General features: G+C 56.5%; 2 protein-coding genes across 2 annotated transcripts; one reads left to right on the plus strand and one right to left on the minus strand.

The window, feature by feature from the left end:
* The first annotated feature begins 2,313 nt into the window (after nt 1-2,313).
* AANAT (aralkylamine N-acetyltransferase) lies at nt 2,314-7,083 on the plus strand. Its single transcript, XM_049768572.1, has 5 exons — nt 2,314-2,351; nt 5,325-5,465; nt 5,577-5,755; nt 5,957-6,111; nt 6,775-7,083. Exons 1-5 carry the CDS (start codon nt 2,314-2,316, stop codon nt 7,081-7,083), a joined length of 822 nt encoding a protein of 273 aa, XP_049624529.1.
* Nucleotides 7,084-8,315: 1,232 nt separating this feature from the next.
* Nucleotides 8,316-19,768, minus strand: RHBDF2 (rhomboid 5 homolog 2). The gene is made up of 18 exons (XM_049771024.1): nt 19,733-19,768; nt 15,138-15,294; nt 14,651-14,775; nt 14,114-14,309; nt 13,790-13,993; nt 13,042-13,170; nt 12,694-12,812; nt 12,368-12,556; nt 11,830-11,941; nt 11,561-11,635; nt 11,303-11,464; nt 10,740-10,849; nt 10,590-10,653; nt 10,210-10,304; nt 9,998-10,073; nt 9,809-9,909; nt 9,565-9,718; nt 8,316-8,843 (listed from the first exon to the last, which is right to left on the minus strand). Exons 2-18 carry the CDS (start codon nt 15,276-15,278, stop codon nt 8,424-8,426), a joined length of 2,472 nt encoding a protein of 823 aa, XP_049626981.1. The 5' UTR covers nt 15,279-15,294; nt 19,733-19,768; the 3' UTR covers nt 8,316-8,423.
* Between the last annotated feature and the right edge of the window lie 1,537 nt (nt 19,769-21,305).

Genomic DNA, 21,305 nt, shown 5'->3' on the forward strand with positions numbered 1-21,305 from the left:
TCCCTCAAGCTTGCCAGGAGCGATTTCTGAGTGCAGAGCCAGGAGTAACTCCTGAGCATTGCTGGGTGTGACTCAAAATCCCAAACCAAAACCAAACCAAAACAAAAAAACAACAGAGTAAGAGATCACAGTGGCTGCTGTTGCCTTCACATATCCGTCAGCCTGGTGGCCGCTGGAGGGAGCGATGCACCTCTTTGTTTTGGTTCTCACACACATACCCCAACTCTTGTGTGGGGGTGCTGAGAGGAGGGAAGAAATGTTCCCAGAACCTTAGCTGGGGATTCCCGTGTCCATCCAGGGGGTCTCTAAAAGGGTTGCCCTGTTGACTTACCTGCGCCCCCTGGTGACCAGCCTTGAGGAGCACCAGCACCCTCGAGTCTCTAGTTCTTTTTTCTGTTGTTTTTGGGCCACACTTGGCAGTGCTCAGGGGTTCCTCCAGGTTCTGCACTCAAAAATCGCTCCTGACAGACTCAAGGACCATATAGGAGTCGGGGATCGAACCCGGGTCCGCTTCGTGCAAAGCAATTGCTTTACACTGTGCTATCTCTCTGGCCCTCCCATATCTAGTTCTTTCTGGAAGACGAAGCTGAGAAACAGACCTTGGAGGGATAGAGGGAGCAGGATATAGCACATAGCCAACTGTTGGTTCCTGTGCTGCCAATGTGAAGGGCAGGCAGCTCAGACAAACCACTCAGTAGCTTAGAACCCTGCCCAGCAGGACAAATGGCAAGAGTTTGAGTCCTGCCACCTCCACGTTAACTAAGTGTGACCCAATAGCTCCGCAGTCTGTGTGTTCTCTGATTCTGCATTGGCAACTCAGCACAAGGGGTGGCAGGTCACAAGGGTGAGTGTGGCCCAGCTTTGGGAGGTCCCTGACCATATAGTGGGGTGTAGTGGTTAAATAATTAACGATGGTGTTGGATGGCGATGGATGGAGGTGATTTCTCTGCCACCCCAGGCCATGTGGCTCCGAGATCCCCATTCAGCCGCGGGTACCAGGGTTAGGTGAAAGGCTGAAATCAGACTCATCCAGAGACAGGCATCAGGAAGCATCAACTTTATTCACACCCTATTCCACCACATGTGTGTGCCTACATCATAACCTTTCAAGCACAGCCATTCTTCGCTAGCCCTGCATCTTAACTCCTTTCAGCCATCTTCCCTTTTAGCTCCATGCTGCCCACAAGACCAGAAGCGCGAAGAGTGCCAGCCAAAAAGCCCTAATCCCCTCTGGTCCATAACCTTATCTACCTTTTCCAAGACCCCTCCCAGGAATGGGCGTGTCTTGCAGGTAGGTCAAGTTACCTAGGGAGAAAGGGTGGGGGGTGAGGCTTTCAGTGGGGGTGACGGCAGAGGTAGTTTTTGGGGGACAGACCAAGGTGGTCAGGTGTGAGGTTGGTTGATTGTGCCCAATGGATGGTGAAGATGGAGACAGTGACAGAGAGGGAAGCCAGGACGCTTTGGACCTCTCCTGAGAGCACTCTTGCAAAGATGCATCTGGGGGCGAGCAGGGTGTGGAGGCTTTGGGGCTCCAGGCAAGGGTCCCATCCAAAGACCATGACCTAGGCCCAGAGCGATAGCAGAGCAGGGAGGACGTTTGCCCTTGCATGTAGCCGATTTGGTTTAATCCTCAGCATCCCATAGGGTACTCCTAGTCTACCAATAGTAATTGCTGAGAGCAGACCAGCAGTAACCCCCTGAGCACTGCTGGGGTGTAGCCGCCCCCCCCAAATAAACACTGCATCCTGCTACAACCACCGCTGCACCGCACAATCTTGGGGTCCAATCAATCTTTGGGCATTGGGCCCGTGTCCCCATCCCTGGTGGATCGTCTTTGCTGTGTAAGACACTTGGGGAGTGCAAGATGACAGGAGCAAGAGAGCTTCGAAGATCTCACACGTGCTCCGTGGAGACCCAGTTGCTGTCTGTCTCTCTGGCATCAGTGACTTCCTGGAACCACATTCTGGAACCTTCCATCATATGGGCTGGTCCTCAGCGGGCAGGACTGTGTGGATCTATACATTAATCTGCTATGAAAGAGGGTCATGGGGTGTGATTCAGCAGGAGCATTTGGAGGGGGCAGACCTAGTCCATTCCAAGCCCCAGCCCAGCCCGGCCATGTAATCCCCTCCTTGCCCAGGGTGCCCCGCTTCAGCCCTGACCAGCAGGGGCATCTGCCCTGGGCCTCGGAGGCAGGCAGGGGATTAGAACTCGGGTCAATCATGTGCCCAGTGACGCACATAGCACTGTGGATCAGAATCTGCCATCCTCCTGCTTCCTACAGTCCTGCAAGGTCCTGGGGTGACCAGCACCATGGCAGATATTGTGGGGTTCTCTTCCCTCCTGTCCTGGTAAGTCCTGAGGGGGGGACCCTGGTGCATCATCAGGGTTTGGGGAAGAGAGGTGTGGAGAAGCAAAAAGTGGGGACTGAAGTAATAGCAGAGCAGGGAGGGCATTTGCCTTGCATGTGGCTGACCCAGGTTCTATGCCCGGTATCCTATATGGTCCTGAGCCTACCAGGAGTGATTCTTGAGCACCGCTGGGTATGGTTCAAAAACCAAAATAAGATTAAAGGGGAGCAAGATGGGGGGCTATTTATTTGCTTGGGGATCGCACCAGTAGTGCTTAGGGTCACTCCTGGTGCTGCTCAAGAGAGCCTATTTAGGGCCCGGAGAGATAGCACAGTGGCGTTTGCCTTGCAAGCAACCGATCCAGGACCTAAGGTGGTTGGTTCAAATCCCGGTGTCCCATAGGGTCCCCCGTGCCTGCCAGGAGCTATTTCTGAGCAGACAGCCAGGTGTAACCCCTGAGCACCGCCGGGTGTGGCCCAAAAACAAACAAACAAACAAACAAAAAAAGAGAGCCTATTTAGTGCCAGGTTTGAACTGATTGGCAGAGAGCAAAGTCAGTGTTTTGTCTGTTGGACCATTACTCTGGACCTCTAGGGGCTGATTTTAGGTTTGGTTTTTGGGTCATACACAGCTGTGCTCAAGGCTTACTCCTCTTGGCTCTGCACTCAGGGATCATTCCTGGTGATGCCTGGGGGACCATTTGTGGTGCTGGGGTCAAATCCAGGTCCAATGCATGCAAAGCAAGTGCCCACCCCACTGTACTATTTCTCCCAACCCTCTGGGGGCTTTATTTTATTTTATCTTATTTATTTTAGTTTTTGGGACACACCTGGTGATGCTCAGGTTACTTCTGGCTATGCGCTCAGAAATTGCTCCTGTCTTCAATTTCTGAGCATAGAGCCAGGAGTAACCCCTGAGCGCTGCCAGGTGTGACCCAAAAACAAAACAAAACAAAACAAAAAAGAAATTGCTCCTGTCTTGGGGGACCATATATATGGGACACCGGGATTTGAACCACCTTCTGTCTTGGATCCCTGAATCGGCTGGGTGCAAGGCAAACACCCTACTGTTGTGCTATTGCTCTCCCCTTTATTTTTTAACTTTATTTATTTATTTATTTATTGATTTTTGGGCCACACTCAGTAGCACTCAGGGGTCACTCCTAGCTCTGCACTCAGAATTCACCCCTGGTAGGCTGGGGGAACCATATGGATGCCAGGAATTGAATCGGGTGTCTCCTGAGTGAGCTGCTTGCAAGGCAAATGCCCTACCGCTGTGCTATCTCTCTGGACCCACTCTGGGGGCTTTTAAAGTAGGAGGTACCCCCCTAAAACCTGCAAACTAGAGGTGTAAAGTGCTCCAAGTATGAAGTACTTGCATGCATGAACTCTGGGGTTTGATCCCTGGCATTGCTGGGGTCCCAGGGAAGACAAAACAGGGCACAGGGTATGTATGGTCAGTGATGACGTGATGTAAACCAGGGGCCCATACCTACTCTTCACGTCAGGATGTGGGCCAAGCCAAGGGGATTTGGAGCCACCGGAAGTGCCCTCTGAGTCATTGTGACTTAGCAGCTGTTTCTCCTGGCAGAGTTCCGGCTGCCTGAGGGAGCCCAGCCACCCCCATCTGGCTCCCACTTGCTGAAAGTGCCCCATACCTCCGGGTTGATTAGAAATCACCTGACCGCCCCCCAAAAATCACCTGACCCAGAGAGGCAGCTCAGAGGGACAGAGCCCAACTGTGGGAGGCAGAATCTCAGAAGTGCAAGCATATAGGATGAATTGGATGGTACCTTGGGCAGGGCACTGGCCTTGCATGGGTCCACCAGGTTCAATCCCTGGCACCTCATATGGTCTCTGAGCACTACCAGGAATGATCCCTGAATACAAGCCCTGAGCACTAATTGGTGTGGCCCAAAATCCAAAAAGAAAATAAATAAGGATATGGAACCAAGCTTTGCACACAACAAATTTGAGTTCGATCCCCAGCCCCCATATAGTCCCCTGATCACCAACGGGAGTGATTCCTGAGCACAGAGCAAGGAATAAGACCTGAGCACTATTGGGTATGACCTAAAAACAAAAGAAAAAGAATGAATCTGGGACCAAGTGATAGTCTAGCAGGTAGGGCACTTGCCTTGCATGCAGCCAACCTGTTTGGATCCTTGGCATCCCATATAGTCCCCTGAGCACTGCCAGGCATGATTCCTGAGGACAGAGCCAGGAGTCAGCCCTGAGCACCACCAGGTGAGGTCTACAAACCAAACAAAAAGAACATGAGGGGCGGTAGGGCATTTGCCTTGCATGTAGCTAACCCAGGATGAATGGTGGTTCGAATCCTGGCATCCCATATGGTCCCCACGCTTGCCAGGGAGGATTTCTGAGTGCAGAGCCTGGAGTAACCCCTGCACGCTGCCAGGTGTGCCGGGTGTGACCCCCCCCCAAAAAAAAAAGAAAGAAAAAAGGAAAAAGAGGGACCAGAGAGATAGCATGGAGGTAGGGCATTTGCCTTGCATGCAGAAGGACAGTGGTTTGAATCCCGGCATACCATATGATACCCCAAGCCTGCCAGGAGCGATTTCTGAGCCCATAGCCAGGAGTAATCAATCCTAGAGCACTGCTAGGTGTGACCCAAAAACTAAAAAAATAATTAAAAAAAAAAGAGAGAACATGAAAATGCCCATGGAAAGGGCCAGAATGATAGTACAGTGGTAGGGAATTTGCTTTGCATGTGGCAGACCCAGGACAGACCTGGGTTCGATTCCCGGATCCCATGATGTCCCCGAGCCTACCAGGAGTGATTTCTGAGTAAAGAGCCAGAAGTAACCCCTGAACGCCACCAGATGTGGCCCCAAACACCCCCAATAAAAAATAACATGAAAATGCTCACAGAATTCTCTGTGGTAGACATGGTCAGTGGAAGCTGCTGAATGCTTGCTTCTGCCTCGGGCAGCAAACCCCACTCAATCTGCAGTGATATCTGGTGCTCACAGCAGGGCTGGGTGGCCAGAAAACCAGCGGGCACCTTTGTGTTTACTGGAGATGGGGGTCCAGTGGAAAAGTTGACAGTCCCAGACTGCCTGAAGCCAGCCCAGGTTCCGCTCCAGAGGTGCCAGTGAGGTGCCCCAGGCCCTGGTTTCAATCCCTGGTTCCACATACTTATGGCATACTCAGGGGCCCTGGGGCTTGTCGGCCTCAGACCTCTAGGCCTGCTCCCCTCCCACAGGTGTGGGGGCCCCTCCACGGCTTCTGCAGCCAGGATGTGGATGCAGGGCACCCCCCACCTGCTGCCCGGGACTGCTGTGGGGTCCCCGAGCCCCCAGAGGCGTCACACGCTCCCTGCCAGCGAATTTCGCTGCCTCACGCTCCAGGATGCCGCCATCGTGTTCGAGATCGAGCGGGAAGGTGGGAAAAACTGGGGTCACAGCCCTGACTTCACTGCTGGGCCCCCAGTGCCTTCAGTGAGCATAGAATGAAAAATGGAGGGGGCGGCAGGGATCCACCTAAGTCTTCTTTCCTGGGGGAGGGGAGGGTCTGCCCGTGGTGGCCAGTGGATTTGTGGCATGGTGCTCCCTTGGATCCACCCTGTGCCCTCACCCCCTGCAGCTTTTGTCTCCGTCTCGGGCCTCTGCCCCCTGGACCCGGATACCATCTGCCACTTCCTGACCCTGTGTCCGGAGCTGTCCCTGGGCTGGTTCCAGGAGGGCCGCCTGGTGGCCTTCATCATCGGCTCGCTGTGGGACGGGGAGAGGCTCACGCAGGTGAGGGGGCTGCCCGACACTTGGGGAGGGAGGCCCCAGTGCCCAGAGACCTAGCAAGGCTGGAGAGCAGCCCAGGCCCGAGTGTCTCTCGCTGCAGAAGGCAGGAGGGCAGAGACCCTGGGAACCGCTCTCAGGGCACAGGAGCAGTGTGGAGTTTGCCTTGCGCACGGCTGACCTGACCAGAGTCCCAAGTTTGGTCCCCTGAGTCCAACCAGGAGTGATGCCTAAGCCCACTGAGCACCATCAGAAACAAAACAACAGAAAGTCAAACGTGGTGCACACGGGCAGTGAGGAGATGGTGCAGAGTCGAGGGGTCACATCTTGCATGTCCTGGTACCAGCCCTGGCTTTAGCACCGGGTATTATCTGGACTCCCCACCACTGACCCAGCTGTGGTCCAGGTGGTCCCCAGCACCGACGGGGCATGAGCACCACCACATCTTCTGGTCCTCCTCGCACTGAGCTGCTGCTGGCTGGTTGGCCACAAGTCGATAGGAGTGAGCCCCCCTGGATCCTGTTGGGAGGCCCCCCTCAAAGTGCACAGTCCACGGGGGTCTCCCACAGGTTCCTCTGTGGCATTGGGGCTCCCCTAGGGAGGGCATGCAGTGTCCTAATGACACTAGGTGACGACCACCCATGCCCCTCATCTCTGACCCCCCTCCAGGAGTCGCTGACAATGCACCGTCCTGGGGGCCGTACAGCTCACCTGCATGTGCTCGCCGTGCGCCGCACCTTTCGCCAGCAGGGCAAGGGCCCCGCTCTGCTCTGGCGCTACCTGCACCACCTAGGCGGGCAGCCTGCAGTGCGGTGCGCGGCGCTCATGTGCGAGCCGGGCCTGGTGCCCTTCTACGAGCGCTGCGGCTTCCGTCGCGTGGGGCCCTGTGCCGCCGCCCCTGGTGCCCTGGCCTTCACCGAGCTGCTGCAGTGCTCGCTGCGCGCCATGGCCTCTCAGCGCAGGAACAGCGGCTGCTGAGCCTGCCTGCCCCAGCCCGTCGGATGGAGACACAGCCAGCCAGGGAGCCACGCATTCATCGGGCATCTGCTTGGCTGTGCCCACGTCTCCTGTCTCCCAACTCTTCCTCCCTACCCGGTTTCCACCCATGTGGAAACTGCCCAGCACTTGGCGCCCCTCAGTCTTGCCTTCAGTGCAAACTGGGGTGTCACCAGCAAAAAACGTGTTTGTTCCCAAGGCCCCTCTGAGCTGCAGCCCTGTACGCAAGCAGGGGTGAAGGGTGGTGCGGTGAGGCCTAGTGTGGAGGATAGGATTTGTTCTGAAAGGGGAGAGTGACGCCCACCCCATCTCAGCCAGGGCACCCCATCCTTGGTTCCACCAGGTACCCCGAGAACCCAGTGGTCTAAGACACCACCTTCGGAAGAGACCCTTTCCTTAATCTCGTTTGTACCCCCAATGAAATCACCCCATATTCCCACAAGTCCTGCAATAAAGTTCCAGCTTTCATCCGTCTGTATACCCTCAGGTCCAAAGATGCTCTGAAAAAGTGTCTTTTAATGCATTTGAAACATTATCTGTACAAAATTACATTAAAATAAAAAAGGGGGGGCCGTGATAGAAACATGTGTAAAAAAATGAGCCTCCCACACCCCCGGGGTGGGAGTGAGGCTGAGGTAGGGGTGTGGCCAAAAGGACGGGCAGGAGCACCTGTCCACGAGACATAGGTGAACGCTCTTCCCTGCCAAGGCCAGGCCTCTTCCACGAGGACAGTGCCCAATGCAGGACTCCATGGGCAGAGGGGAAGAGAGTTGGGAAGGGGGCTGGGCTGGGCGATTCCCCACCCATGGCAGTGGGATACAGCAGCAGCAGTCAGGGTACCCTGACGAGGAAGAAGATACCCCAAGGAGGGGTGTCTGGTACAGACCAGAAGTCCAGGTCTAGGGCTGTCTGGCCAGGGAGATGTTCCTTTAAGGGGGCATGGTTAGGGCTCGGGGCTGAGCCTAGGCTTGACAGGTAGGATCAGTGACAAGGCCTTAGAGGGCATGGCCACTAACCAGGGCGGGGCACGAGGGGCGTGACCAGCAACTAGGGGTAAACCCTGAGAGGGCGTGGCCAAGAACAAAGGGCGGGGCCTGAGAAGCCATGGCCAATGGCGAGGGGTGGGACCAGGGAGGGCGTGGCCAAGAACAAAGGGCGGGGCCTGAGAAGCCATGGCCAATGATGAAGGGTGGGTCCTGAGAGGGCGGGGCCAGTGACATGGGGGGGCCTGCCAGGTGGAGCCAGGGCAAGGTGTGACAGGGATGGGCCAGGTTTTGGGGCTGGTTGGGGTGTTGCGCTGGGCGGGCACCTGGGCAGGCAAGTCAGTGCAGCTCCTGGTCCAGCTCATACTTTTCGCAGAAGCGGCTGGTGAAGGGGAAGCAGGTGAGGTGCTCGACCCAGGGCCAGTTGATGGGGTAGACGTACAGCCAGATGACAAGCGAGGCGAAGAGGCCGGCGAAGACCAGCAGGGACACCAGGATGAGGGCACGCTTGCGGTACTTGTCGCTGGTGCCGAAGGTGATGTAGGGCAGGAAGGCAAAGGCGAGCAGCAGGCCGCTGAGGAAGCCAAAGATGTGGGCGATGTTGTCGATCCAGGGCAGCAGGCCACAGACGAAGAGGAAGAGCACGATGGCCGACAGGTTCAGGAAGGCCTTCCAGGGCCGCTCCAGCAGCTGCCAGCTCTGGAACAGCTCCACGAAGAGGCAGGCCAGCAGGCCGAACTGGGACCCAGCCGGGCCCACCTGCGAGGAGGGAACAGATGTGTGAGCTGGGGAAGTGGGGGGCCTCCCTCTCTCCCACTCCGGGAATCCCTCCTGCTCATGCAAGTTTTCTGCACATTTGGGGCCTCAGATGGCCTACTCTAGGCAGTAGGGAGTGGGCAAGAGATGGGCTCCATCAGCTGGCAGTGTTTAGAGGGCAGATGAAGACGGCCACTTCCATGGGACTAAACAGGATGTTGGCCTCTGAGCTCCAGGCCAATGTGGACATTTAGGGCCTCAGCCCTCCTGGGCTGAGACTGGCTTATAGCTCAGCTGTAGTTGTTGGACATGGTTATAAAGAACAACGTCCATTGGCTAGAGTGACAGTACAGTGAGGAGAATGTTTGCCTTGCACACAGCTGAGCCTAGTGGCCTCCCCTGTGGTCTCCTGAGCTCCGCCAAGTGTGATCCCTGAGTGCAAAGCCAGGAGTAAGCCCTGAACCTTGCTGGGTGTGGCCCAAGACAAAAAAAATAAAATCCAATCCTGCTGAGCCAAAGCACTAAAGGGTCTGGCCCTGTTGGCTCAGTATTGCCAGGAGGGTTCCCAAGGCCCTGGGAGTTCTGGGGTCAGGGATGAGGCATGGGGTAGGGTGGGGAAAAGTCTCCCTCAAGGCAACATGTGAGCCAGTCTCAGGAGCTCCTGACCCCCGGCAATGAACCAACCTCCCTGCAGGCCATCCCGGAGGGCCATGCCCAGCCCTACCTCTGCCCGGTATGGGAGGAAGATGGCGCTGGCCAGGTTGCCTGTGATGCCGCTGAGCACGAAGATGATGGAGATGCGGTGCCAGCCGGCCAGCTTTTCCAGATCCCTCAGGATGGTCATTTGGAAGATCACGGACACCAGGCAGTGCACCACGCTGGCAGAGACAAGGTGGCGGCCCTTTTATCTCAACCCACACTTCCCAGCCCACTGGGGATGTGTCAGAGGGTGCTGGCAGGGCTCTTACCCCGCATGAAGGAACAGAGACAGCCAGAGGCGGTAGAACTGGTCGGGGACCTCAGGGTTGAGGAAAGGCAGAAGTCCGCACACTTTGTCCAAGCAGTGAACCTGGTGGGGGTTAATACACACACAGTCAGGGCCCCCCAGTCGGGCATTGCTGAGCGGGTGGGTGGGGGTGCTGGGCCTACCGCCTCACCTGGGAGCAGAGCGTGGCCTCCTCGTGGAAGTAGCCGTGCATGAATTCGCAGTACTCTCGCGTGGTGATCTCACAGCTACGGGTGGCAGACAGGGGGCGCATCAGGACCCCGAACCCAGAGCTTGGTCCTGGGAAGTTGCCCTTCTCTGTCCGGATCACCTCATGGGGGAACCCCAGTGGGGAGGCGGGTGGAAGAGGAACTCGGGGCTCACCTGCCTTTGGTGCCGATGCAGCAAGGGCGGCCGCGGATCTGGCAGTCCATGTGCAGCAAGCCCGAGCGGTTGCTGCGGGCCTGCTCTGTGCAGATCTGGGGAGGGGGGTAAGGGGGACTGTGACTCTGTAGACTCCATATGCCCCATACACTCACTCCACACATTCCCCCCAAGCCAGAATAATACACACACTCACATACCACGACACACCCCAATAAATGCTGGAACAAGCATGCTCATCCCTGCTCACTCTTCAAAACACCCCAAAACATTCACCCAAACATGCCCCAAAACAGATACACTCACCCCGACATGCTCACTCCCACACTCACCTCAACACCCTCAGACACTCTCTCTCACTGAAATCCTCAGACACTCACCGGCCACTTGGTGATGTCATCGGGCCAGATGTGGGCCCCGCTGGAAGCTGGCTCCTCGCAAGTTCTGAGAGAGGGTCAGAGGGGACAGCTGGGGCGCACTGCACCTCCCACCTGCTCCCCCACCCGCAACATGGCCCCAGTCGTGCCCACCTGGGGTCCTGTTGACACACGGCCCCCGAGGTCCGCCTCTGGTCTCCGTCCGACTTGTCCATGGGGGGCCCAGTGTCCTCCTGCCACTTGACAAAAGTGGCCAAAGTCTCCTGCAGGGCCAGGAGGACTAGTCAAAACTACACAGGTCACTAACAGGGATAGGCGAACCCAAGTTTCTTTCCCATACACTAACCAATCAGGGAGCCAGATTTTGGGGTGAATGCCAGGCTGGGTTGGGGTGTGGCAGGAGAGTGGGGAGAGGACATGGCTGATGGTGGTGGGTAGGTGTGGCTCGAGGGGAATGGCAGCAATAGGCTAGTATGGGGCTTAGGGGTGTGGTGGAAGTAGGGGTATGGCTTTAGAATGGGGGAGAAGGCATGGCTTGAATGTAAAGGGCATGGCCAATGGAGAATGGGCGTGGCTTAGTGATCAAGTAGGAGGGTACAGCCAATGATGGATGGGCGTGGCTTTAGGAAGTGGCAGAAATAGGGGGCGTGGCTTAGGGGCAGGACAGGCAAGGGGTGTGGCTTATTGTGGTGTCGGCTTAGGGCAGGTCAAGGCACCGAGCAGTCCTGCCGTAGAGTCTGGATGCAGCCAGAGTGGTCGTTCTGCACACAGCAGCCCGACTCCCGTTCCTGCTCCTGCTCACGCTTCACCAGCTGCTCGATCTGCAGGTCCTTCCGGATGCAGGGCGAGAACTTGGCTCCCAGGTGGATGAGGTCGATCTGCAGAGCATGGTGGGAGGCGCTCTCAGGCCCAGAGTCGGCTGCCTGGGGGACATCCTTCCCTCCTGGTCCCTGGTCCGGGAGCTTTGTACTCACCGAGCTGGGACCAATCCAGAAGTTCTCCTGCTGGATGTATTTCACGCTCTCATACACACCTTTGTTCCTGAGCACCTGGGGCAGAGACAGGAAGTGGGGGTGAGGTTCCTTGTCCTGATCTAGACCCCAGGAAGCAGCTGTGGGGAAAGCTGGGCCTCCCCCTCGGTCCCAGCTGTTGCTATGACAGGGCTCCACCATCCTCCACCCACTTGGCACCCAGCACCTGGCGAGGGAGGGGATGTGGGGAGTCCCTACCCCAGTGGCCTCACCAGTTGGGAGGTGACATGCTGGGCAAAGCCGACAGGTGCCACCCCGTAGGTGCAGATCACCAGCAGCGTGATGATGATGTGCACGGAGGTCAACCAGTAGGTGAAGTAGGGCCTGTAGGTGAAGGAGGCTGCTTAGCAGGCTTGGCCCAGCATTCTCCTGGACCAGCCCGGCTGCTTCCTACTGGCTGCCCCATGGCCTCCTCTCATCCCCCTCCCACCTTTTCCAGTCCCTAGGCTGAAGGGGCCCTCAGCTGGCCCAGAGTCTCAATTCTGTGGTGTCCCCCTCCATCTAGATATCGAGTTACGACTCCAGACTCGCAGAACTGGGTAAAAGAAAGGGGCCAAAGAAGATTCTTCTCAGTGCCAAGCGTTTAGTGGGGTCAGGTCTGCGTGCACATGCTTAGATGGGACAAGGGAACCTGTCTTTGTCTGTGTGCATGAGTGGTTGGGAAGGGGCCTGCGTGCCTGCAAGCATGCATAGGAGGGGTGGTGCATGCAGGGATAAGCAAAGGCCCAATGTCTGGAGCACCCCACTCACCGGTGGGTGTCGAAGCTCTCCAGCTGTCGCTGCACAGTGCTGCTGATGCTCCGGCGGTAGGTACGGTTGAGCCAGCCACCCACCACACCTAGCCCGTAGTGCCGCCGCTTGCGGTTGAAGGCGAAGTACTTGACCTTGGATGTCAGCCGCTGGCCACGGCGGGCGGCCGGGACTCGGCTGCACTCATTCCTGGGGTGTGGGTGTGGGGCCGAGGGGGACAGCGATGAACTGGGCTCTCAGCCAGAATCCCCCCCCACACACACACCTGTGCTTGGGGAGCAGCCATGCGCTCTCCCCGAGGCCCGATGGTGCTCCCCAGAACTCACAGGGGTACCTGCACGCCGTCGAGGGACACTGGGGAAGCCGAGCGTGGGATGGCACGGAAGTAGCTGGCTGAGAGTGGGGGGGACTCGAACACATCATCAGGCATGGAGCCCATTTCTTCCTGTGGGCACAGAAAGGGGACAGCCTGAGCGCCTCCAGCAGCTTGACTTGGGGGCCAGGGATATAAGGGCCATTGGGCCATCCATACCCTGCTGACTGAGCTGCAGAAGACAGTGCAACCCACCCCAGAGATGCAATGGTTTGACTGTCCATTCATCCATCTGTCTGTCCCCTGTTGACCCAGGCTGCTGGACATGGTGCACCCTGTCACAGTTGCAGCAGGCACTTGCCTTACTGAAAAAGGAGGAGTCGAAGGTGTCGGCGCCGTCCACCACATCCTCCTCGAGGAAGCTGGGGTAGGCAAAGCTGCGCTTGACCGCCGTGCACCGCTGGCCAGTAGCCTCCAGCACTGAACGACCCTGTGGGAAGGACAATAACATCAGGCACCCTACCACCCCTCAAACCCGGACAGCGGGACCTCTCAAACCCACGAGGCAGGGCCTGGTTTGCACGCTCAGGTGGCTAGGAATTTGGTTGTTAGCTCCTGTCCTAGACATGGCTGGGCTCTTCTGCTGGGGCTGTGTGGGGAGCGGGTAGCCCCCACTCTCTCCTTGCGCCTACATTCCCAAGCAGGGCCCATCTATCACTGCCTGGCCCCTTGGCCTTGCCCATGGCATTTTGTCTTCCTCTCCTACCTTATCGCCATTGTTGCCCCCACCGTATAACACTGCTACGGTGCCCCCAAATGGCTCATCCCCATACTTGGGGCCTTGCCCAACTGTCTCCTGCTGAAATGCTGCTTCCTTCTCTCACCTGGCCTCTGCAGGTAGTCTCCCCAGAAACCTGCTCTTCTCCAAGCCCATGCATGGATCCCCAGAAGTGACCCACAGTGCACTTCCCTGGGCAGGGAGCATCTCCATGATTTCTGTGCCTGCTTACTCACAGCTGTTTTGCCCAGTTTCCAGGAACAGCCCCTATCTCCACTCCCTGAGCTTGCTGGGGTCCCTGTGGGTCCCTGGCCCGACTGTCTGGCCTCACCTTGAGAAGTGCGGCTGCAGCCTGTAGGCCCATGTGAGCCACAGACACCCTCTTGCGGCGGGGCAGGTGAGAGTAGCCAGAGCGGATGCTGGAGAAGGAGGTGAGGGACAGCACCCCAGGTGTGAGCGGCGGGTGCGGCCCATGCGGCCGGTCCACTTCGTCTGGGTGGCGGAAGGCCCGGCCCCGGGCCAGCGGGTCCACGATCTGGAAGAACAGGGAGGAAGGGCGGCTTTGGTGAGCAGGTGAATTTGGGTGGGTCGGTTGGTCAAAGAGAGAGCACAGAGAGGGACTCGCCTGCTGCCCATCAGCACCCCATGCACCCACCTTGGGCATCTTGCAGGGCCTGGGCGACTCGGTGCCCTGGAAGGACGGTGCTTCCTGGCTGGGCAGCTCCAGGTCGCGCTGGCAGGAGGCCTTGAGGCGCCCGTAGCGCACGCTGCAGTGGTGCAGGCTGCGGCGCCGCCAGTGCTGCCGCTTGGCCTCCCAGTCTCCGCTCACCCCGAACCACTGTGCTGTGCCCCTGTGTTGAGGAGCGGGATGTGAGCAGCTTGGCCATCCCAGGCTGGGCCCCCCCCATACCAGCCAGAAGAGGTGGAGCTGGCCTTGGGGTGCCTCTAAGAGGGACCCTGAATCCCCCAAGTCTGTGCTGATTTTTCAGAGCTCTCAGCACCTGGGGATCCCCCCCCCCCCAAGACAGAGGAGTCAGGGCCCCACCTGCTCCTGCGCACGGCCACTAGAGGGCGGTGGGATGGGGGTGCAGGAGTACAGGACAAGGATGCTGGGTGGATGGTGCGTGCATATGTGTATGTGTATATGAGGGGGTGTCCGGGATGGGGGGTGCCAGGTCAGGGTGCAGCTCACTTGCGGATGCTCTGGGACAGCGAGGCCTGGCGCCGTAGGCCGGGTCCCTTCTCCTGGCTGCCACCACGCCATAGCCGATGCTCCTGCAGACTGACGCTCTTCAGGTAGGCAGGATTCCTTGGCTTCTGCGGGGCGAGGGGTGGGGTAAGGGGTAGGGTAAGGTGGGTCTGGACCCCTGCCCAGGACCCCGTGCAGGGCCCTGAGGCGGCTTCTAAGCAGGTGTCGAGCCTGACCTACTCCTAACCTCCCTGCAGCCGAATGTTCCAGAGTCCTGGGTGAGTGGGAGGCAGAAACACTGTCCCCAGTGTCCAGTGCCCCCCAGACCCACCCCCGGTTCCATACACATTCAATGAGCCCTTTTGGGAGCCCTGACCTCGCACTGCACCCAGCCACTGTAGGGCATGCCCCACGTTCCGACCCCGCACCCCCAGAGCCCCCAGGGTTGGAGATATGGCCACCCGCTGCCCGTGCTGGCCTGGACCCCCACCTGCAGCAGGGTGCTGGTCTGCTCGCTGGGGGCCAGGGTGTCGGTTGGAGGGATGATGATGGACAAGTTTGGGGGCTTCCGGCTCTGTAGGCGGCTGCCTGGCACAGACATGCTGTCGCCGTTCTTGTCACTGGAGGCCATGGTGGGCAGGAGGCAGCTACAAGAAAGTGGGGGGGTAGGGGATGCTGATGGGGGCAGGAGCGAAGGGACAGGAATCCTGGAGCCTTGGCCACCCCCGCTAAGAACCCCGAGTCAGCTCACACACACACACTGGGAGGGGGCAGCCATGGTCCAGCAGGGAGGGTCCTTGTCTTATACATGACTGACTCGGGTTCCATCTTAGCACCCCAAAGATTCCCCCCCGAGCACTGCCAGGAGAGATCCCAGACCACAGGAATAGGAGTAAGCTCTTGAGCACTACTGGGTATGATCCTTAAAATAATCACACACAAAAAAGAATCGCAAAAGAAAAAAAAAATCGGGGCCCGGAGAGATAGCACAGCGGTGTTTGCCTTGCAAGCAGCTGATCCAGGACCAAAGGTGGTTGGTTCGATTCCCGGTGTCCCATATGGTCCCCCGTGCCTGCCAGGAGCTATTTCTGAGCAGACAGCCAGGAGTGACCCCTGAGCACGGCCGGGTGTGGCCCAAAAACCAAACCAAAACAAAAAAACACTGAGGGCCAGAGAAATAGCACAGAGGCAGGGTATTTGCCTTGCAAGCGGACCTAGTTCAATTCAGGCACCGCATATCGTCCTCCAGCCTGCCAGGGGCAATTTCTGAGTGCAGAGCCAGGAGTAACCCCTGAGCACCACTGGGTGTGGTCCAAAAACCAATCAATTGATCAATCAATCAATAAATAAAGTTAAAAAAAAAACTCTTGTATAGGCCCTTGAGCACCGCTGGTTGTGCTCAACCACAAGAATTACATTAATATTAAAAACCAATGTAGGGGCCGGGAGGTGGCGCTGGAGGTAAGGTGCCTGCCTTGCCTGCGCTAGCCTAGGACGGACCGCGGTTCGATCCCCCGGCTCCCATATGGTCCCCCAAGAAGCCAGGAGCAACTTCTGAGCGCATAGCCAGGAGTAACCCCTGAGCATCACGGGGTGTGGCCCAAAAACCAAAAAAAAAAAAAAAAAAACCAATGTACTGGGACTGAAGCAATAATACAGCGGGAGGGTGTTTGCCTTGCAAGCAGCCAACCAAGGTTCAAGCCCCGGCATCCCATTCAGTCTTCCGAGCACTGCCAGGTGTAATTTCTGAGCATAGAGTCAGGAGTAACCCGAGTGCTGTCAGGTTTGGCCCCAAAACAAAAAAAAAAAAAAAAAAAAAAGGAAGAAGAAGAAAAAAAAAGAACAAAAACCCCACCAAAATAAAACAAACCAAAAAACCCACCTTGTACTGGGGGCCCTAGTAATAGTACAGCAGGGAGGGCACTGCTGGGTATAGCCCAAAAACTAAAACAAAAGCTAGAGGATTTGGGGTTACCAGTGACCAGGCCAGAGTGAGGTCACCAGCTGTGAGGTTGAGGCAGCAAGGCAGGAAACTGGGAGCTGAACCCAGACTGGACGGGTGAGAAGGTCTGTTGCCAGCTCTGCCCGGTTCCGCTTTCTCAGGCTCTCGAAACTGCCACTGTCAACACTTTCCTCCTTTCACAGAGGAAAAAGAGTTCATGGGGAGGGGTAGGGACAAAGAAGAAGGAGGTGCCAACTGTCGGCCCCTCATCTGCAGGCTCTGTGGTAGCAGGAGATAAAGTCCTCTCTGGTGAGGCGAGAGAGACAGTATAGCAGAGGGCTGTTTGCCTTCCACGTGGCTGACCTGGGTTTGATCCCTAGCATCCCAAAGTCCCCTAAATCTGCCAGGAGTGATTCCTGAATGCAGAACTAGAAGGAACCTCTGGGAGCCAGAGAGATAGCAAAGTGGTAGGGCATTTGACTTCCACACGGCCAACCCAGGACAGATGGTGCTTCAATTCCTGGCATCCCATATGGTCTCCTGAGCCTGCCAGGAATGATTTCTGAGCACAGTGCCACTGGGTGTGACCACACAAAAAAAGAAGGAACCCCTGAGTACCATTGGATGTGACAACTCCTCAAAAATATTCTTTCGGGGGAGGGGGCGCGGAGCAATAGTGCAGTGGTAGGGTGTTTGCCTTGCATGTGGCTGATACAGGACAGACCTGGGTTCAATCCCTGGCGTTCCATATGACCCCCAAGCCAGAGGCGATTTTTTTTGTTTGTTTTTTGGGTCACACCAGCAGCACTCAGGAGTTACTCCTGGCTCTACGCTCAGGAATCACTCCTGGCAGGCTCGGGAGACCATATGGGATGCCGGGATCTGAACCATCATCCTGCAGCATGCAAGGCAAATGCCCTACCTTCATGCTATCTCTCCGGCCCCAAGCCAGGGGCCATTTCTAAGCGCATAGCCAGGAGTAACCCCTGAGTGTCACCGGATGTGGCCCCCCCAAAAAATATCCTTTCTGGAAACCATGTGGAAGTGATGAACAGAGCCATGTGTGACAACTATCTGATTTCCCAAGCCCCGGACACCCACTTCTTGGACAGCCTGAAGCCCACTGCCCACTTTGGACACTCCTGCACAGGCCTAGCTGACCCCTGACCCACCCTCCAAATCTTCCCATACTCCTACCCTTTCACATCCCCCCTGGGCCCCCCTTCTCTGCCCTCATGCTACGTGACCCAGGGTGGCTAAATTCAGTCATTTCCTCTCCCCACTTCCCCAGCCTGCTTTTCTCCCTCAGTTTCCAGCGTCAGAGGTTCCACTCGTGTTGGACCTGCTGACCAGGGTGGGTGAAATCTGAGGGGCAGGAGCAGGGTACGGAGTCACGAGTGCCGCCATGTCCTTCATTCTATCCACCCTCTTTGCTTGTCGGGCCTCACCACCCTGACCCCATTAGAGCCTCAGATTCCTCCACTGGTATCCCCTAGGCTCTACTAGTGCCAAGGAACTGCCCAATGCCACTCAACAATTTTCCTTCTCCTCCCCCGTACCCTGACAGCTCACAGGGAAGGACCAGCCTGTTGTGTGACCCCACAATGTCAACCTCGGAGTCATCATTTCTTTTGTGTTTTGGGGCCACACTTGGGGTATTCATGGTCCTAGCTCTGTGCTCAGAGAAAACCTATGTGGTGGTAGGGATCAAACTCAGGTTGGCTGTGTGCAAGGATAGTCCTGGGCTGTAATTTTTTGTTGTTGCTGTTTTGCTTTTGTGTCACACCTGGGATGCTCAGGGTTGCTCCTAACTATGTGCTCAGAGATTGCTCCTGGCTTGGGGGACCATATGGGATGCCTGGGGATTGAACCATGGTCCATCCTAGGCTAGTGCAGCAAGACACATGCTTTACTGCTTGCACCACCACTCCAGCCCCTGTAATTTTTTTTGTTTATATATTTGTGTTGTTTTGGGGCCACACCTGGTAGTGCTCAGGGATTATTCCTGGCTCTGTGCTCAGGAATCATTCCTAGAGCTGCTCAGGAGACCCGAGCAGTGGTCCTCAAACTATGGCCTGCGGGCCACATATTATATTTGTATCTGTTTTGTTTCTTCATTGCAAAATAAGATATATGCAGTGTGCATAAGAATTTGTTCATGGGCCCGGAGAGATAGCACAACACGTTTGCCTTGCAAGCAGCCGATCCAGAACCAAAGGTGGTTGGTTCGAATCCTGGTGTCCCATAGGGTCCCCCGTGCCTGCTAGGAGCTATTTCTGAGCAGACAGCCAGGAGTAACCCCTGAGCACCGCCGGGTGTGGCCCAAAGACCAAAAAAAAAAAAGAATTTGTTCATAAGTTTTGTTTTTACTAGAGTCAGGCCCTCCAATGGTCTGAGGGACAGTGAACTGGCCCCCTGTTGAAAAAGTTGGAGGACCCCTGCCCTAGAGGATACTGGAGATTGAATCGGATTGACTGTGTACAAGACAAACACCCTCCCTGCTGTGCTATGGTTTTGGCCCGTGAGCTATAACTTTTTAAATAGGGGTCCAACCCAGGGAGGCTGGGAGCCTCAGGGCTTGAAGGCCCAGTGCTCACGACCTAATAGTTCAGGGACCCTCATTGTTTGGGAGTAAATGAGGCCACTTTAGGTCTTGGAGGACCCTATGGCATGCTCAAGACTGACGGGCTTCACATAGGCTCCTCTGAGCCCCATCCCGAGGGACACACAACGTCCCATGCTCAGGCTCTCGGAGACTCAGGACAAGGCCAGAGATCTCGCCAATCTTGGGGACCAGGTGGGGGTGCTCGAGAAACCCATCCATAGGGATGCCCCAAAAAGGCATGGTGAAGAAGGAGAAGGAGTGGCCCAGGTGACGAGTTAGGCTGAAGCAGGGAGCTCGATCCCTTTCTGAGTGGTGACAAAGTCTTACTGGTGAAAGTGACAGGCATTGAGACTGCCCATCACGTGATGTCTCCCAGGACACATTAGGGATATGCATGCCCAACTCTGCCCCATGGAACAATGTGGCACCCACTATAGTGGGCAACCTCTGCCTGCCCAAGCCCCTCTATCTGGGCCCCTTCTACTCCCTCTGCCCTGCCCGTTCAGGCTGGACCCCAAGTCCCCACATCAGCACTTACTGTAGGGAACAGATGTTGCACTGCAGTTATCTGCATTGGGGGTGGGGGTTAGTCTTCACAGCATGTCCTGGACAGACCTATGGGATCAGGCCTCAGCCCTGCAGGGGCGATAGATGGGTGTGCACAGACAGATGGGTGTGTGCAGCCAGGAGAGAGGGCACAGGGCAGTGTCAGGTCAGCGAGTTTCTTCTTCCAGACCTACCTCCTGTTATGTTTTGGTTTTCCTCTTTTTTAAAAAAATTTTGTGGGGGCCAGAGTGATAGCACAGTGTGGAGGGTATTTGCTTTGCACATGGTCAACCTGGGTTCTATTCCCGGCATTCTATAGGGTACCCCCGAACCCTGAAACTACCAGGAGTGATTTCTGAGAGCAGAGCCAGGAGTAACCCTTGAGCACCGATAGATTTGTTCCAAAAACCAAATAAGATAAACAAAAATTGGGCATTCTGGCACCTATAAAAAGTATGTTTTGGGGGGGCCAAACTTGGTGGCGCTCAGGTCTTACTCCTGCATCTTTGCTCAGAGAACCATATAGGATACCAGGATCGATCCCAGGTGGGCTGCTTGCAAGGCAAATGCCCTCCCTGTTGTGCTATTAATCTGGCCCTGTCTCCTTCTCTCTAGAATGGGCAGGAGAGGGGCGAGTGTGGGAAGGTTCAGTTCCCCTAAAGAGAGCATCGGGGATGGGTTGGGCAGTCTGGAACTCTAGTTTCATGGTTTAAAAAAAAAAAAACAACTAAAACTGAATACTCAAACCGAAAACTACCCCAAACCCCACCTGCTAGGAAAGAGGCCAGCTCAGGATGGTCCCGCCTTCCTGTTTCGGCATAATTTTGCTAGAAACACTTAACCGAAGTAACCCAGGAATTGTTAACTGTCTATTTTTGGAGGTGGGTGGTTTTGAGCCACACCCAGCGGTGCTCAGGGGTCACTCCTGGCTCTGTGCTGGGGGAGCAGGGATCGAACCCAGGTCAGCTGCGTGCAGGGCAGATGCCCTCCCTGCTATCCTATCTCTCTCCTCTCTTTCCTGCGTTTTGGGGTTTGAGCTGGCCCCTAGGCCCAGGACAAGCGGGCATGGACAGGATGTACTACAGATCCTGGGTAGACAGTCCTTGAGGCCACTGGGAACCCCCAGGACACCTCTCGGGACCAGCTCTAAGACAACAGTCTCCCCCGGGGCCAGGCACGGAAAGTAGTCCCTCCCCCCATGGCCTTCTTTGGGACCCAGGCACAGTGCGAGGTCATCGGTCGGGCATTGCCCTGGGAGACTGGCACCAGGGATGGGGGGACTCAGTGAGGTCACCATCAGGCTGAGCCTCTGGAACTGGGGGCACCAACCCTCCCTGAAGCCGCAACCACCCCAGCCCACACACCCCTGTGATCATCCAGTTCCTCCCCTCATAGAAGTGGTGCCAGCCTTTAAAGGTCACCTCCCCCAGAAAGCCTGCCCAGTCACCTCCCCCAAAGGACCCACCTCCCTCCCCATCTCAGGCACCTACTTGCACATGCCCTGCACTCACAAGCACCCAGTTTGCTGTACCCAGATGTTCCAAGCATGCAAAGCTGCAGACAGA

Source organism: Suncus etruscus, chromosome 1 (genome assembly GCF_024139225.1).
Source record: "Suncus etruscus isolate mSunEtr1 chromosome 1, mSunEtr1.pri.cur, whole genome shotgun sequence".
NCBI classification, from domain to species: domain Eukaryota; kingdom Metazoa; phylum Chordata; class Mammalia; order Eulipotyphla; family Soricidae; genus Suncus; species Suncus etruscus.

Excerpts from the sequence above, each read along its gene's own strand:
- AANAT (XM_049768572.1), top strand. The coding sequence starts at position 2,314 with ATGGCAGATATTGTGGGGTTCTCTTCCCTCCTGTCCTG. Across the intron at positions 2,352-5,324 it reads TTCTCTTCCCTCCTGTCCTG|TGATATCTGGTGCTCACAGC; the intron begins GTAAGTCCTGAG and ends CTCAATCTGCAG. Across the intron at positions 5,756-5,956 it reads GTTCGAGATCGAGCGGGAAG|CTTTTGTCTCCGTCTCGGGC; the intron begins GTGGGAAAAACT and ends CACCCCCTGCAG.
- RHBDF2 (XM_049771024.1), bottom strand. The coding sequence starts at position 15,278 with ATGGCCTCCAGTGACAAGAACGGCGACAGCATGTCTGTGCCAGGCAGC. Across the intron at positions 13,994-14,113 it reads GGCCCTGCAAGATGCCCAAG|ATCGTGGACCCGCTGGCCCG; the intron begins GTGGGTGCATGG and ends CTGTTCTTCCAG. Across the intron at positions 11,465-11,560 it reads TCTGGATTGGTCCCAGCTCG|ATCGACCTCATCCACCTGGG; the intron begins GTGAGTACAAAG and ends CATGCTCTGCAG.